Raw genomic sequence first — 18,036 nt, 5'->3', positions numbered from 1 at the left:
TTTGTTAGCTTTAGGAATTAGGTATATGTTTATCTATCATTTATATTATTAACCATCTATTTTCACTTGTTGAAAGAGTAATTAACTTTGTGGCTGAAACGTAATAATTGAATAATAAATACCACCAGTTTAAACAATGCTAATTATATCATTAATTTTATAATTTAGGTTAATTATTTGTTTTATCATCAATATTCAATTTCGTTTTAATAACAAAAAAATCAGATCATTTATTAGTAAATTATATATTCATAAAATATTATATTTTAAAATTAATTATTTAACTTTACTTAAATATCATTTTTTTAATTTTAAAAATTAATTTTTATTTTCTTTCTCCTTATAAATATTTTTACAATTATATATAAATAAACAATTATCATTTTATATTACTTTTATAATAAGGATATTAAGGATATTTTGATAATCTATAATTTTTAAAAATTTTAAAATTAGTTTCAATAATTAATTTTAATTTTTTCTTTATAAAAAATTTTATAATTAAATAAAACATTAATTATCATTTTATATTTCTTTAAGCATTTTGATAATCTTCAATTTTTACCAATTACACAATTTTTTTTTGGGTTTATGTTTTTAGTCCCTAAACTTTTGAACGATTTTGTTTTTAGTTCATCTTTCAAATTTTGGTACATTTTTATCCTCCTCCTTAAGGAAACCATAATTTTTCGTCCTTCAAAACCAACGGCGTTAAAAACTAGCTAAGATGGCCAACAGTGATGTGCCATGTCATTTTTTTTTTCTGAGTCAATCTTTCTCGGCTTTTCTCCGTCCCTCTCCCTCCGTCACCTTCCTTCGTCCCTCTACCACCAAACCTCAACTTTCCTCCTCCCACCAGAAAAGATACTGCTACGCCGGCATCTCATAAGAAACATAGTCCTTAACCCACGGACCCGCGGACTCTGAACTCAAGGTTTTGCAATCTATTCGAAAGAAGTCTCAAACACCATTGAACAGTCCAAACTAAAAACTGTCACTACCCTCTCTCTCTCTCTCTTTGCGAATTATACACACTACAATGACATACAGGCATAGTTTCTTGTATGAAAGGTGCTCCCTGAACAATACAAACTTTTAACAAACTATTTAAAATTAGAAATGTTGGAAGACCCTCCACTCCCAACACCAATGCTTCTATTCGCACACCTTCCAATTCAAATTCCAATAATTCTCAAGGTAAAACTAGAACCAGAGCCTCGTTACTCTAACCCAAACCTGTTTGTCAAAATGTCTCACCGAATCTTCGCCTTGTTTCATAGGGAACTCCAAGTCAGAAGAAGAAGAAGAAGAAGAAGAAGATGATCATGAAGATGAAGATGCTTCCACCACAAGCCTAAACGTGTCGACCGAATTCCTCCGAGCCGTGCAGGTCCCCTCCAATCTGATTTCCCTGTTAATCAAGATCGTCTCTAAATCAAAACCATCCTTGATAAGTATAATTGTAGGCACCCACTGCTGCAATATGATATTTAAAAGTAAAATTTAACAACCGGGCACTTTCCAAATTTAAAAGTCTCAACCCATAGATTTTAGTAGAAAATTGAATAAAGTTAAATGGCACGATTAGTCCATTTCACATATCATGAAGTTGCCAAGTTATATTTATCTAGTACATCCAGTGTATTCGTACTCATTTTCTCATCTTTGTACAAATATTTTTATTGCATGTTTGTTGTAGTAATATTGCTGGCACTTTACTCAGGATTACTGTATGGTCTATATGTTCCAGATTGGGAGTTTGATGTATCAGCCTCGACCTCTTTGTTGCCTCCTATTAGTGGTGGTGATATTTACACGGTGAGAGTAGACTCAGCACCCTTCATTTCTCACTTTCATATCTTCTATTTGCTTCATTTTTTTTGTTTTGAATTTGATTTCATGAATTCTTATCAAATTTTACTGGTTAGATAACTGTCCTGTGCTTATTAATTCTCAAAAATCTCACCTGCTTATTCTTGTTTAAAATTCTTATTGTATAAGAGTATACTAGTGGTGGAATTCAAAATATGTAGTTATGCTTACAATGTTCTCAACCCAATATCAGGTCAATTGTTCAATGAGAGGCGATCTTGGACCTGCTTGTAATTCTGCTGGAATGATTGATCGCTACATACTTGGTCTAGGCCATCTATATAGAAAACTTGTTTACAGAAATCAAGAAAACCAGTTTATAGAAATCTTAGGATATGTTGTTGTTGATTCCGTTTCTTACAATTATGCTTTGTGCAACTGGAAGCATCTTTTGCATTTTGTGGCATCTTTCAATACCATCCAAGACAATTATACTCACACCATCGCTATGTCCTATATCAGGTCCTCCAACCTGACTCCAACAACGTTCGTGAAGCCCTCGCCAAGTCCAAACCTATCAACAACCTCACGTGTCTCGTCTCCACCTACTTCGACCACAATGAAACCACCTCTGACTTCTGTCTCCACCTCCTCCTCACCATCCTCCGCGCGCGCGACCTATACGCGCCACTCTCCCGCCTCCTCTCCGTCCTCCCCGCCGATGGGTCGCCGCTCTCCCAGGCCCAGTGCGACCACGCCTACGACCTCTTCCTCCAATTTGACCGCCAGGAGAACCCCTTCGTGCTCTCCCACCTTCATCAGCTCTGCGACAGCTTGTCCCACTTGAAGGGCGACATCCAGCGAGACCTCTGCAGGTGCCACTCTCGAATCTGTATGTTTCGCCACACCACCGCTGGGTGCGTCGTTATTTCCGTCACCGTAATTGTCGCTTCGGGATTTTCCTTGGCATTGTTGATGATGTGGAGAGAGGGAAAGTTTCGAAGTTTACAACGGCACACCACTGTTAGCCACCTCAGTTGATTTTTTTGACACCGAGACAAAAAATTATAGTTTCCTTAAGGAGAATGATCAAAATGTACCAAAATTTGAAAGAGGGATGAAAAATAAAATCGTTTGATAGTTAAAGAACTAAAATCATATTTAACCCTTTTTTTATTTGTCACATCGGTCAAATCCTACACTAATTCTTTCATACTTTACTTTCAAATTCACTCTCATTCATCTCTAAATCCATACAAATAAATAACAATTAATTCACTCTTAAACTCCTTCAAATTCATCCACTCACTCTCTCCTAAATCATTCTTCCAAAGTCAACACACCTAAAAGACTCATTTGTCTTAGCATAGGAAACAATAAAAGTTCAGTTTCAAGTAACGAAAACTACACTTTGACACAGTTGCATGTCTTATCACTTTTTTAACATGCATCTTAGATCTTCGTAATAAGTCTACTTTTTTTATTTTATTTAATCACTATATGTTGTTGCTTGTTTGTGCTCTAAAAGATGAATAGATTCTTCCTTAACTAGTTGCATCATATGTATCTTACACTATCCATTACCTGAATATGCATGAAAGTCAGAATTTAACCCACTCTACAAAGCAGAATCCATAATTTTGATCACATATATACATCAATCAAATGAATGCATTACACAACCAACCACACGTCTATCCCATGCAAGGCTTACTTAATGCCAAAGCAATTCAATCATTCATTTATGGAACCATCCAAAGCTTGAAAGAAGCATTGTCTCTGCATCAACAGCCCTGTGAGTTTCCTTCCTCATCAGGAGATGATGGGAAAATCCGTTTTGCTAACCATTGAAAGGGTCTCAATAATTGAGCCCTTTTCTTGTTCCAGAACCAAATGGCAGCATTATAATTTTCGTTGCGAATCTTTCTAGTGGCTGCCCTCCAATCATACTTCTCCATCTCCAAACGTGCAGCTATTCCCATTGTTTCTCTCAAGTCTTTGTCATCCAAAAGAGGTTTCAGTTTGTTCAAACAATCTTCTAGATCACCTGGAGTATAGAGGAAACCAATTTTTCCATCTTGGTCTTCAGGGATTATGTCTGGGATGCCACCAGCACGTGCTCCAACCACAGGGATCCCCGATGACATCGCCTCCAAAACAACAAGGCCAAGTGTCTCTGACTCCGAAGGCATAACAAACACATCTCCACTTGCATATGCTTGAGATAGTTCTTCCCCTCCCAGCATTCCAGTGAAGACTGCTGGCATGCCTTCAAACAGTTTCTCTAAGTCCTCCCTGTCAGGTTCGAATTCATGTAAATAAAAGATGTCTAAAATAGTAGATCATAATGTTTGATCATTTGAGTGAAATTATGATATAGGCAGGGATGAAAGAAGGGTCAAATTTTCTTTAAACTCTCATCTAAGTGTCCAACTCTACCTTGAAGTACATATGTTAATTTTAACTTAAGACATGATTTGTTTCATTTCACCTATTATTTTCTTTTTCTATTAGTCCATACTACAAGTTTATTCAAAACGGATCAAAGTAAACTAATTGATGTAGATAAAAGAAAACAAGCACACATCACAAGTCACCTGTAGGGTCCATCTCCGATAAAGGCAATTCGTGCTTCAGGAAGCCTATCCATGAGACTGCCAAAACATGTATAAATGTGAAAACGAAGGATACAAATATTAATTTTACAGATGATAAATATATTCATCATATGGTCTGGCATGGACTACAAAGAACTGAGAAAATAAAACAAACAAACAGGAACTTTTCAAAAGGAAAATTTATAAAACATATCTTCAAAAAGTTCAAACCATCTTTAAGCTTCAGGACATTAATAACTAACGAAAATTTCTCAACATTGTTCCACTTGATGGACTGCAAAATCATACGTTCGTGTTCTGAAATTTTCATAACGTTCTCTACCTTTTGAGAAAATCTAAACTCTTCTCAACTCCCAGCCGTCCAACGTGAACTATTAAGGGCTTCTCAGGTTCACCATTGCTGTACAAAACAAGATTTAAAATAAATCGAAACACCACTGAATGTCAACCTTCGGAAACATGAAAATGACAAATGGACAGTACCTCAGTCTTAGTCTCATTTCATGGGACTTGAATCGTGGATGGAAACTTTCAGAATCAACACCCTTGTTCCAAAGACGGATCTTGTTAGCTGGACATCAACAGAAGAACTGAGTTAAAGACAAAAAGACTGCAGCAATGATCAAGGTTCATAAAGAAATGCTTATGCTCAGCTGCTGTTGTCAACAGGGCACAGCTCCAAGAAATCACTTGATAAGGGTGTTTGAGTTCACCTGCTGTTGCTCTAGCTGCTTCAAGATCCTTTCCAATAGCAGCTGATGGCACCAAAGTAAGATCAGCTGCTGTATGAAGAAATTCTGTGTATAACAGTAAAACCATGTTATTTCACAATAATGAGTCAAAATGAGAAAAAGAAACCAAGAGTGCATATACATACTTATGACCCACCACATGGGTTGCACCAACCAGCTAAAGGTGTATCTTGGAATGTATCTGGAAAAAAATTAAGATCAATCACAATAGCTAGAGGATTCAATCTGAAGTATAAAGATCATAGCCTCAAAAATGTGAATACATTCAGAAAATATGAAATGTGAGTAGTGTTCGGTTTGCATAAACTTCTCAACTAGTCCTTGGAAGAGAAGAGAATAAAAAGATAAAATGAATCATATTAACCAATTCAACTTTTTCAAAAGATGTCAGAAAAAACTTCTCCAAACTCGAAATGCACAAGTTGGTTTTAATTATTTATATAACTTACACTGGTACGTGGGTGTGATAGGACATGACAAGAGGAACACTTAACAGCTTTGCGATGATAAGGGCACCAAACACCTGAAAATTCAACCAGCCTCAATAATGATATAATTGAGTTTTTACAAATACATTTTTCTTTCCAAAGCTGTAGATAATGAAAGAAGGGATAGAAGAATTGTACACTAACCATTATGCCTGGCGATGATGCATGTATTATGTCTGGCTTAAACTGAGCAACGGCAGAAATTATTCTTGGACTAAGTGCCAAAGAAAGGGGTACCTTTTGATACCATGGACAGGGGAAGCTGCATTTTACATTTTTCTTTTGTTTAAGTGAAGATTATTAGTTCTAAACATAACTTCAAAGAACATTAGCTTTTAAATAAGACCGTTCTAATATCTAATTTGGAGTATAAAAGTCAACTTCAAAAAAATTTTAATATGTGTGAATTCCTTGAGCACTTGCCCATTTTTCTGTTCTTTCTAACTAACCAAATAATTGAAATTTTTAGGCTAGTCAACTAAGTTGTTTGAAAGAGATAAAGAAAACACCCTAAAAAGTTAGCTCTAAGATGCTAGAAAAAATAGCTTTTACAAACAAATTAAAAGAATGTGCTAAACCATGAAAGTATTTTTGCTTCAGAAGTTGCATATGAATACGATGGCAATTTATAAATTTAGGTATTGATGGAGAACGATGAAGAAACATATATCTATGTTCCTTATGGCTCAAAAGCAAAAATATTATAACAAAACTAAGTCAAAGGCCGCAACCTTCGCGATCCAATTAATTTGGCTCCATGAAATTCCTTGGGTACTCCTTCATGTGTTGTCACAACCATTACCTACAACATGCACAAATAAAGCCAAACATTTGGTTTACAGTGTTACAGTAAAAAACAGGACATGAGTAAACAACAGGGAAGAAAAGTTACCTCATCTCCCATTTCACGAAGGTATTTTATAAAATTCTGGAAACGATTTTTGTATCCTGAGACATATCTGCAAAATAGATATAGCTGTGATAAACATTCTGTAAATTGAAGAAGTGGTGTCCCTGTTCCCTTCCACAGCAGACACCACACATCTTATGAAGGATCACACATCAATAGTACTAAGTGTAATGCAATAATCACATTGGGAATGTAATGCGGACAGAAAGTAGAAAACATGTGAGGTTAATTACCCACCAACTTTATCTAAAACTTATGTCAGACCACACCAAAGCAGCAGAAAACAGCTCCGAAGCACGTTTATGATGGTGACACAAAAGAATTAGTTTTAGCCTAATAAAAGGTCATTCCTAAACATGCGAAGACAAACCTATAGCTTAGTTAAATCTTAAAAAGAAATGATTAAAAAAAAGTATTATAAAACAAAAACTTTCTATTTCTATTAAAAACAAAAGTCCATGGGAACCAAATTCAAATCCATCTGATCTTTTAATGGTCAGCAGCAAATTCATCAAAAACCACAAAGTAAATACTAAATCAGAACAAGACTAGTCAATTGCAGCAGAAACTGAAATTCAACGCTGTCCCAACCCAACTCCCGTATATCATCTTTGAAAAAAAAAACACTAACTAAGGAGAAGGGGTTGCATTATTCTTAGAATTCTGCATACAAACAGTGCACATTGCAGATTCAGATCAAGAAATCAACTCACGCAAAAGGAGAAGGCTCAACGAAGAGAGCAATTCTACGAGGCCTCGAATTGCTCTCAGGATCAAGCAAAGAAAAATCAGGAGGACCCTCCTCCTCCTCCACTGCCTCCAACAAACTATCCTCTGCTATAGTCATGTCGGTGGCTCCAAGCGCGAAACTTTTTCTACTTTTCGCACTCGATGACCCCTGAAGAGAGCACAGTCGTGCTTTTCTGCAAAAGGGAGCAATGGGTTTTGACCCAAAGGATTGATAAGAAGCAAATCTAAAAGAATTCTGAGGGAAGGTGGAAAAAGAAGCGGGGGATGTGATTAGTGTGGCAGGTGAAGGAAAAGGAGGAGAGAGAGAGGGATTTATAGAGAGAGACAACGTTGTAGAGTTGCTCATGATGATTGCAATTGCGTGAGAAGAATAATATAAAGTTACAGCCTTGGGTTAATTATATGGTAAGTTGTAGGTTGCGGAAGGAAGGAAGAGAGATAACGTGTGTGAGTGGGTGCAAAGAGAGGAATCTAAGACACAAGCAAGAGACTCTAACTATGGATATTCTTCTTTTGATGGCGGGACTCCAAGGAATCAAAAAGGAACTGGGGGCATATGCGATTGGGTCACTCTCCTGACACAATTATTGTTTCGGGATATCTTTTTATCATGACAGAAATAAGGTCTACACGAGAATATAGGTAAACTTTTTTTACAAGCGGCACGTGTTTTTTCTTTTCACTCTAGTGTATTTTATTATTTGGTGACCTAAAGCTGACCAATCAAATATTTCGGATATAAGCAGGATAAGAGCATACCAAGATGAACAAAGTAAGATAGAGAGAAAACAACTATTTGCATATCTAAAAAATATAAATTTAAATTAGAGGCTATTCATAAACAAAAATCTAAATCTAGATCTAATTGCTTAGAAGCAGCTGATATTGAACACAAGGTTTTTTCATATGACAAATTGGTGGAGGATAACGCAAAATACTCTTAAGAGAATAAGAATTCAAAAAGTATGATGTGAGGAGTGGGATTAATTAATTACTCCCTTCAGAGAGGGAAATCGCCAACGAGTTCATTACACTCATACCTATTAGGTATAAAACCCAAGATATTTAAATGAAGAGTTATATTTATATCATTAGTGGGTATTGAGTATAAGATAATATCTAGAATTCTCTTAAAAAAAATAAGAAGGTCTTACATAAGTTTATTGATAAAAAATAGTCAGCTTTCATTCATTAAGGGGAGAGTATTATTGGACGATGTAGTTATTGCCAATGATGTTGGGGACGAAATTAGATGGAAAAGACAAAGTGCAGTCATTATGAAAGTTGAAAAGGCTTGTGATTTAGTAAAATGGGAATTTTTATATTGCATGACGGAAGATAAATGTATTAAGTGGATTAAGGGGTATTTGGAATTTGTTTCAATCTCTGTCCCAGTTAATAGATTTCCAACATAAAAATTTATACCAACTAAAGGATTAAGACGAGAAGAATCATCAATGAGTCCCATTTTATTATTAATTGTGGTAGAAGGATTACCTGGATTAGTCACTGGATTAGTCACGTAAGCAATTAAAAAATAAACTAAAAAGCATATAAGCTGGTAATGAACGAAATAGAGGTGAACATGCTATATTTTTTCGTTTATGGGTCAGGCTCAACGTATAATCACTACAAAAATTTATTGAATTATCCATAAAATAAATTTTGTAACACCTAATTATGAGATGTCACACGATTATTAGACATAGGTAAAGTTCAAAATTTATTATACCGTGCAAGCGTATTCAAAAGAAATCCAATTATATTATTTTATGTTATAAAATAATAAAATAAACACTCTAATTATATTGTCTTAACTTATAAAATAAAATAACTTTAAACGAATTTTAAGGTTATTTCTCATTTCTCTCGAGTCAATCACGCCTCTAAAATATTTGTAACAATATTTGTTCAAGTATCATTACCAATAATTTCATTCACAAACACACAAACACAAACATGTATGGGATAAGCTACATATAAAACAATCATGACAACAAGATACATACATACTGATTATATCAACCATCACTAGTAAAAAAACTGCTTTTTAACTCGCGTTATAGGCTTCGGTTTAGGTGCAACCGAAGTCTATCAAAATGCGGTGGCATTTTTGCAGTTTAAGCCAACTTATACGCCTCGGTCCAAAATCAACCGAAGCATATAAGTCATATTACCTCGGTTAAAGTAATGACCGAAGCCTAAAAGCCCACCTGCCCCCTGACAGTCTCTGAAATTTGAAATAAGTGCAGAGCCTATGGCTTCGGTTCGTTCAGAACCAGTGTAAAATAGTGTTTATGCCTCGGTTTAAACGGAAACCGAGGTATATAATCATTTCATTTTTTTTTTTCATTTTTTTCTAGGAACTATAGGCCTCGATCAGGTGTAGAACCGAGACCTATACGCATGTATGGCTTCGGGCGAGCAAGAACCGAGACCTATTCATTTTCCAGATCTGATTAACACTCCCTCGCTCTCCCTACCTCGCTCCCTCACTCTCCCTCCCTCTCACTCGTTCTCCCTCACTCTCCCTCCCTCTCACTCGTTCTGCCTCACTCTCCCTCCCTCTCACTCACTCTCCCTCCCTCTCACTCGTTCTCCCTCACTCTCCCTCCCTCTCCCTCCCTCTCCCTCCTCCCTTGCTCTCTCGCTCCGTCAATCTCTCACTCCCTCGCTCTCGCTCCGCCACTCCCTCGCTCTCGCTCCGCCGCTCCCTCGCTCTCGCTCCGTCGCTCCCTGGCCCTCTCTCCGTCGTGCCATCTACCCCGCAACCCCAACCCCACCATCAATCGCCACCCAACCGGACGCGATCTCACTCCACCAGCTGACGCAATCTCAGATCTAGTGTTGTTCGTGGATCGCCTGGTGCGGCCCGTGCCAGTGGTGGAGCCGCTGGCCTAGCACCCGGTCCAGCCCCCTTCCGAGCCCTCAATCACCATGGATGAAGCTGTTTTGGGATCGTCCGGCTCCGCTTCGAAGGCCGAGGATGACAGCGTCAATGAGGATGAAGGCTGGGTTCTACCAATTGAAAAGGTGACTTCTTTTTACTGGGAAATGGGGGAGAAGGAAGGAGCTGGGAAATGGGGGCCGAGGATGGCAGCGTCAAATGAGGATTTTCTTTCATTTTTTTCCATTTGTTATGCTGGTTTTATCTGTTCTTAGATGTATCCTTACTCTGATTTATGGTTTTATCTACTCTGTGATGTATCTTATTCTGATTTTTGGAGTTGGTTTGTGTTTTGGAATTATAACTGAAAATGCTTGAGTTCGAATTCTGCATTGAGACATGGCTCCTGTGTTAAAGGATTGAGGAAAGACCCAGAAAATGGTTCAGCAGTTTTCTGAAATTTTTTTTTATTGAATTTTTTAAGATACTGACTCGGTTCAAAAGATAACCAAGACGAAAATCAATCCCTTTTTGACCCGGTTTAGAACCGAGGCATTAAACGTATCCTTTTTACCTCGCCTCTATATGCACCGGTTGTAAAACCGGTGCGTATAAACGAAACTAACCGATGCCATTTCCGTTCATTGCACTAGTGCATAATCAAACACACAACAAGATACATATCTTCTGATTATACCAACCATAATCAAACACACAATAAGATACATACTTTGTGATTATATCAACCATAATAAAAAACTTCATACATAGTAGTAATAACAATAAGATTTTTAATCCTCTAACATAAACAATTCAATCATACTGAATTAGTCGATCCTTGAACTTCGATCATGGATCCTTGATCTCTAACCCTTGATGTTATTACCAACATCTCACACATAGACCCTTGGTCTATCTACTTATTAGCACACATGCTAACTACTTACTATAATCATTATAATAATATCACTGTCAACATAACATAACTTGGAGTATCTCAAGTACCATGATCATCATCATAGATACAACACCATCATGACTATCCTAGTCATGAATAACACCATGAGCATCATCGTACCATAATACCACACTAAAAAGAGTCAATCTCACTCACGTACCCTACCTCACCGAGTATAGACGTTCTTACAGCCCACCTATAGCCTTCCCTACAGGACATTGGTAGTCTCCCCTTCTTTTTCCAATGCACACAAGGCAAAAGGAAACACCTATCTGCAGATAGAATTAGGATTTACAAGGTACAACAAGTAAACTTATCCTTCACTCTCATGCTCATCAATCACATACTCAGGTACATCCCAATACGCCCTCATGCTCCACTCTCAACCACAAGTTAAATTGACCCTAAACATAACTCCTAACTTCAACCTTTGATTATCATCATGTTCCACAACTCTTCAAGCTTGGTTCACATCCATTCTTCATCAAATTCGCCATTTTTCACCAAAATGTATTGTGATAATCGATTATCACTTAAGATAATCAATTATATCAGTCAAATTTACCCAGAAACATCACGCAAGAAGGGATGGTCGATTATAATCCCAGAAAATCGATTATTCTCGAAATCACACTCAAAACCAATGCGCAAATAATCGATTATAACTAATGATAATCGATTTATGTCGAATCGAAACACATCCTAAACATGATTCAAGCATTCAAACATACATACATCAACCCTAGATCACCTGGAAACATTGTTAACACATCATACATGAATTCAAGGATCACAAACCCATGTAAACATACTCAAACACATATAGTACATCACTTGAATCATCCATATCCAATCATTGACATGTTATACCCCCAATAATAGGGTGCAAAAGAGTCTCCGCTAAAAACACCAAATAGGGTTTTTAATTCACCAAACTAACTAAGCATAATGCTTACAAATGAGAACCAAAGAGATGAAAATTCTCCAAAACAGAGCTGCTAATGTGAGGCTGTTTTCTCCCAAACAAGACCTCCAATTGACGAACCGAACGGTCAGAATGAAGAACCATACATCTATAACCCACTGTCCAAAAGTCTGCCCAATCCAACAGTGAACGACTTCACAATGTCAAAAACACCAATGCAAATTTTATCAAATTCTCCAAAACAGAGCTGCTAATGTGAGGCCATTTTCTCCCGAACTGGTCCTCTAATTAACGATCTGAACGGTCAGAATGAAGAACCATATGTCTGGAACCCACTGTCCAAAAATTAGCTTGATCCAACGGTGAAGAAATTCACAACGACAAAAACACCATTGTAGGTTTTATGTTATGCGGGAATGACTTCTTATCTTCCTTGTTCTCTCACTTTGCTTTTCCCTCTCTTCAAATGACTATAATGTGCGCTACTAATCTGACTCATCTCCACTAAAACAAAGTGAAACATAATAGTCCACATTATTTGGCCTATTTTTCACATAGGAAGGGAGCCCAATAACCCAACACTTAGATTTGCATGGAAAACCCCAAGCATCATAACTTGTTCTCCTTTAGCGTCAAATCCTTTGTTGGGATAACCCAAAAAACCATACATACATTCATAGGAAAAACCCAAGACAAATATTACATAAACCCTATGCCTATGGATACACAAACTCTTATCCAACAATAACAACAAATAATCATAATCATAATAATATAAACATGTATCAAATAAGGATTATCAATCAAGATAATCAAGAACACATATAACATACAGCATCAAGCAAACAAAGGTAAGCTTCCTCATAACTTAGCCAATCATAAGGCTTTATCTATAATCCTTAAACACCACAAATTTTCCTTTACACTAAGAGTTTCCTGTCACTCTCTCTCTCCTCTTCTCCCAAAACATCAATCTCGTCTCTTCCTCTATTTTCTCTCTTTTGATTTTGAGTTTCTAGAGTTTATAGGGTTTCTAAACACCAAACCGACCCTTAATTAATTTCTACACCAATTAAATAAAGGTAAACCCTTTTGCCCTTAGGTAAAAATGTAAAAATAAAGAAATAACATAACAATTATATTCTAGCAAAATATACACTTAAGCACACTAATTTCCAAACAAAAGCCCAAAGTCTCAAAACTACTTTATTTTTAAAACCCTTATTTTCCCAGATCTTACAAATTCTAATTATCAATGGATTTTACTGATGGACTTTAAAATTTTAATTACTGACAAATTTTACTGAAAAATTTATTTTATTGGTAAAGTTCATGAATAAATTCATTGATAATACAACGGTGGCGTGACGGTGGAGTGGTGGTGACATGACGACAGTGTGGCGATGGCACAACAAAGGTTGGGAATACAATTGTAGGAAAATTGAAACGGTGAGTTAGGAAAATATGTTTAAATCTAAAGAAGGTAACTTAGGGATTAGAGATTTAGAAAACATAACTTTATTAAGAAAGTAGAAAAGGCGTTTGGAAAAAGATAAACATGGATTATGGATAGATATTTTGGAGTCAAAGTATCCTGTTTTTATGTTTAACAAATACACATGAAATATATTTATGAGGTTTTTTAAAAGGTTTAGACAATGTCAATTAGAGTCTAAGGATTTCGAAAAATGTAGACATTGTTGTTCATAGCATAATTATAACTTTTTAGATCATTTACTTATCTCATTATCTGAACGATATATATCCATAATGTTTATATATATATTAAAGCTATTAGAACAAATAAGTCTAAATGATATAGATATCAGAGTTATCAAATATGTGGGCAATATTTATTGGCAAGATCAAATATGACTTAGAGCAAATTTAATAGTGATGGTTTGATCATGTTAGTCATACTAATATCATAACATATTATTCATGATCAAAGTGGATGATGTATGACTTCCATAAGTCATAAATCATTTATGCAATGCATAAGTATATCATAGTTTCATGTATACAAGAGAAAATGCATAAGCAATATCATAGAAAATGAAATAATATGATTAGAATCAGAGTGGATGATATGATGAATTTGTATCAGAGTAGATGATTATAAAAATTGTTTCCAAAATAGATGTTCAATGTTTTGAAAAAGTAACAAGGGTGTACTCTCCCTAGCTCCCTCTGATTTGGATATCTTATCCGTGTTTAGCATATTTATTTTCTCCCAATTATTTGATAAAAATGAGAAAGGGTATTGAAAGAACATCATAGCCTAGATGAAGGTGGTGGTGGTGGTACTGGTACTGGTAGGGTGGTTGATAACAAGTTTTGCATTAGTAGCAAGTTTTGCATTAGTATTGGCAGAGTGTTGAGCCATAAGATTATGCATGTGTTGTACTAGGGCAAAAGAAGTTGGGTCATATGGTAGTTCAGGATTTGGGGGTAGAATGGTTAAGAGTTGGGGAATGAATGTGATTGTATGAAGAGATTGGTTGGATAAGGTAGTTGTAGTGATTTGTTGGGTTGGTTTGCAAGTGTGGGGAGGAGACTGAGGTGGAATGGGGATGGTGTGGGCAGAGGTTGGGCGATGTCTTCAATGATTTTTTGAAGAATATATTCATCAATTTTAGACTGTTATTTCCATAACAACTTACTATGACAAATGAAATTTACCTATCATAATATATATATTGATCGGTGATAATTTCGTAATAAAACTAAAATATATTATAACATACTTTAAAAAATCTATCATAATAAATATAACAGTAAAAGTTTTATAAATAAAAGTTATATATATTATTATAGAAAAACCAGCTATCATAATACTATCATAATAAATGAAATTGCGGTGACAAATGAAAACATATTATAGCAGGTTGAAGAAATCATATTCTACTATGATTGTTGTTTACTTACCTGTCATAAGTTCATTTTCTCTTCGTTTCATTCCAAGCTTAGACTTCATTTTCGAATCATCCCTGTCATCTTCATTTTCACGAACAATCTTACGAGCAAACGCCCTGATGCCGTCGACGTGCGCCATCGCCTCCACGCCATCGACTCCATCTCCTCCACGCCGTTGATGCCATCGCCTCCCGACATCCGCAGCACCGTTGCGTCGTCGTCTCCCACACACCGTGAACGAAAGACACTGTTCTAAGGTAATGTCTACTGAACTCCACGATATTTTCTATTTCTCCCTTTTAATCATAACAACAGTTTGATTAGGCACACAGTTTTCCTTTGGTCCACCAAAGGAGTTTTAAGAAACAGTAGATACCGTTTCTATTACTGCAATTTGTGGGTTATTCCATCTAGAGTTTGAGGTTATGGCTTGAAAACGGTAAAGACATATAATTTCATTGCATGGTTTGTCATGTCATAGGTGGCACTTCTTGCTGCATGTGTACACAGGGGTTTCAAGGTTCTATCCGCCATAGGGGCTGGTGCTAAAACAACGTTATTGCTTACAAGTTGAAACTTTCTGATAATTGAGTGTCGTAATAGGTGATGAGTTGGTTGGATCAAGTTGTTTAACTTTAGGGTAATTGAGCAAAGGGATGCTTTTTTTTTACTGTACTTTGGATGCTACTGAATGTTTGTTGTGATGTTTGCAGAAGAGGTGTATCGCAGTGCAATAAGAATGTTACGGCTGATTTCAATGGTAAGTGACCTGAAAGAATGGATTTTAACAGTGAAGTGAATGGTTGTTGACCAATTTGTCTCCACTTCTTTTTTTATGATGACTCTATTTATTCCTGCTTCTGAATGATTCGCTTTCGTATTTGCCTAATTAAAATCTTTGATTGTAGAAATTGCACATTCACTTGCATACTTATCACTTATCAATAGAGGAGAGTTGAAGTTGCAATTAGGCACACACATGTCGATGCTTAGTTTCTTGTCCTATGTTTGTTTCAGCAGAAATAGAGAGGAAGGAAACGGAGATATGGGGAGATAGAATTTAAATACCAAGTTTTATAGTTTGTTTAGTAGGTAATGGGTTTTACATTTTTTTTCTTTACTTTATAATTAGCAAAAGGGAAAAAAAACTGCATTCATAAGATAGTTCCTTAAATCTTTGTTACTGTAGAACTGGAAGTAAATGTATTAGTTTGAGGTCATCTAAGTTTCAATGTTTTTCTGGCCAAAAGTACCTTGATATTGTATTTTAGGTTTTCTAGATAGAGCATTTAGAGTTGAGTGTCTTTGCTCAGGGTGAGAGGTGCTTTTTATAGACTTTGGCTAGTTTGTTCTGTTACCCATGTATCCTAAATGTTATTATCTATCCCTTAAAGCTCTTATTAACTGACCAAATTCAAGTACTACAAGTAGTTATTCCCGTGTTTTTTTTCTAAGATTTCAGGTAGTTTTATTGAATTCCTATGTTAATTATTAATAGACTATATAATTGACTCGTTAGATCATTTATATTCTCTTTTATGGGAAGTCAGGCTAACTACCGATACAAATGCACACTGTATAAACCTGTTAGAAACAAGTTTCAATGCGACTAATGCTCCTATATGCTTAATCCTACTTTCACACCGGGAAATTAATAAGATTGCTTCTCTAAGTGTCCTTATAAGTGATAGACTTTGTGTTAGGTTCCTAAGTTAGAAACCTAACTAAGACAACCCAATCACACACACAAACAAGAATCAACACTGTAAAAAGAATGGGTATCTGTATTGATATTCAAAGAAAGTACACAGATAGCGCTAATGGAGGCCTAATCCCCCTCTTAGCCCTAGCGGAGGTCTAATCCCCCTCACAAGGTTCAAGACCTGTCTATACTTAGAAAAATGACTCCCTCCCCATAATTACCAAAAGGCTTATTTATACTCTCTCTCTCCCCCTAACAGCCTAACAAACTTTCCCGCTCTTTACTTCTATCCTAAACCCATTACCCATTATACCCTGCCACCCCATATCCTAACACTTTGTGTATCATACAGGTGTTGAGGGATGCTCTATTTCTAGAAAGAAAAATGATAGGGTGGTTAACGAAGATCTTCTGAAAGATGAGATTGTTTGAGAACAGCTAACTTGGTATTGTAAGTGGTTGCCAATAAATTTAATTTAGCATTTTCTCTGAACTTTTTCCTGACTGTAACTCTGTTCTACATTGTTGAGTTAATTGGTAAAACATGATCTAAGAAGCACCTGCAATATTGTTTCAATTATCAACTATTATAGTTTACTTAAGAAACTGGAGTTTAGATTGGAAAAAAGATTTGGTTTACTTGGTTCTTTGCTTATTAGCTATCATGAATGGTATTTTAGTAGTTACTCTACTCACGTTAAATGTCAATCTATACGAGCCTTTATTGTTAATTACTTTAGTGCATGGCTGAAGAATCTCCGCTAAAATCCTGTGAACAATATTATTAAGCTGTATTTGGTAAAATAGAGTAAAAAAAGATAAAGTAGTTCTATCTTTTGCTGTCATATTTTCCCAACTCAAGATTTTTATTAAGCATGTGCCTTCCATACAGTTTTGTACTTATTTATTTGTTAAATGAGAAGGTTTCTCTTTCATCACTAAATCGACATGCTGTTGCGACAAGAGCAGATGTTGGCATCTCGAGAGCTCAGTGCCTTAAGGAGTAGAAGAAATTTTACACTTTATTTAAAGACAAATTTTACAGTAGAAGAAATTACAGAAATTTGGTAAAGAAATAACTGGAATGCTAAGAAAATTATTATACTTCTTCACACTTTCTTTTTTTAAAACTGTTGTCAATAATCTCTCAGTAAAGGGAATCAATTCATGTGTGTCTACAAATACTAGCTAGATGGCAGTTATCTCAGAGCTGATTGATTTCATCTTTCAACTATGACTTTCTCTGTCCTCACTCAGTTTCTCCTTTCTAATACTAGCTACATAACTCACACTGGAAGCATATCTATGCAGGTATTGA

At 35.9% G+C, this 18,036-nt stretch overlaps 2 protein-coding genes across 2 annotated transcripts; one reads left to right on the top strand and one right to left on the bottom strand.

Annotated features, from left to right (window-relative positions):
* The first annotated feature begins 613 nt into the window (after window positions 1-613).
* On the top strand, window positions 614-2,853 carry LOC108346694 (UPF0496 protein At3g19330). The gene is made up of 2 exons (XM_052868137.1): window positions 614-1,818; window positions 2,335-2,853. The coding sequence occupies exons 1-2, from the start codon at window positions 1,576-1,578 to the stop codon at window positions 2,851-2,853; spliced, it is 762 nt and encodes a 253-aa protein (XP_052724097.1). The 5' UTR covers window positions 614-1,575.
* Window positions 2,854-3,435: 582 nt separating this feature from the next.
* Window positions 3,436-7,891, bottom strand: LOC108347669 (sulfoquinovosyl transferase SQD2). Its single transcript, XM_017587063.2, has 11 exons — window positions 7,294-7,891; window positions 6,563-6,629; window positions 6,402-6,472; window positions 5,815-5,932; window positions 5,632-5,705; window positions 5,308-5,363; window positions 5,144-5,227; window positions 4,914-5,001; window positions 4,753-4,830; window positions 4,410-4,466; window positions 3,436-4,107 (listed from the first exon to the last, which is right to left on the bottom strand). The coding sequence occupies exons 1-11, from the start codon at window positions 7,674-7,676 to the stop codon at window positions 3,597-3,599; spliced, it is 1,587 nt and encodes a 528-aa protein (XP_017442552.2). The 5' UTR covers window positions 7,677-7,891; the 3' UTR covers window positions 3,436-3,596.
* Window positions 7,892-18,036: the final 10,145 nt, after the last annotated feature.

The sequence above is a fragment of the Vigna angularis genome, chromosome 9 (assembly GCF_016808095.1).
Source record: "Vigna angularis cultivar LongXiaoDou No.4 chromosome 9, ASM1680809v1, whole genome shotgun sequence".
In the NCBI taxonomy this organism is placed as follows: domain Eukaryota; kingdom Viridiplantae; phylum Streptophyta; class Magnoliopsida; order Fabales; family Fabaceae; genus Vigna; species Vigna angularis.
The sequence above is the reverse complement of the archived record's forward strand: the minus strand, read 5'-3'. Positions and strand labels throughout refer to the sequence as shown.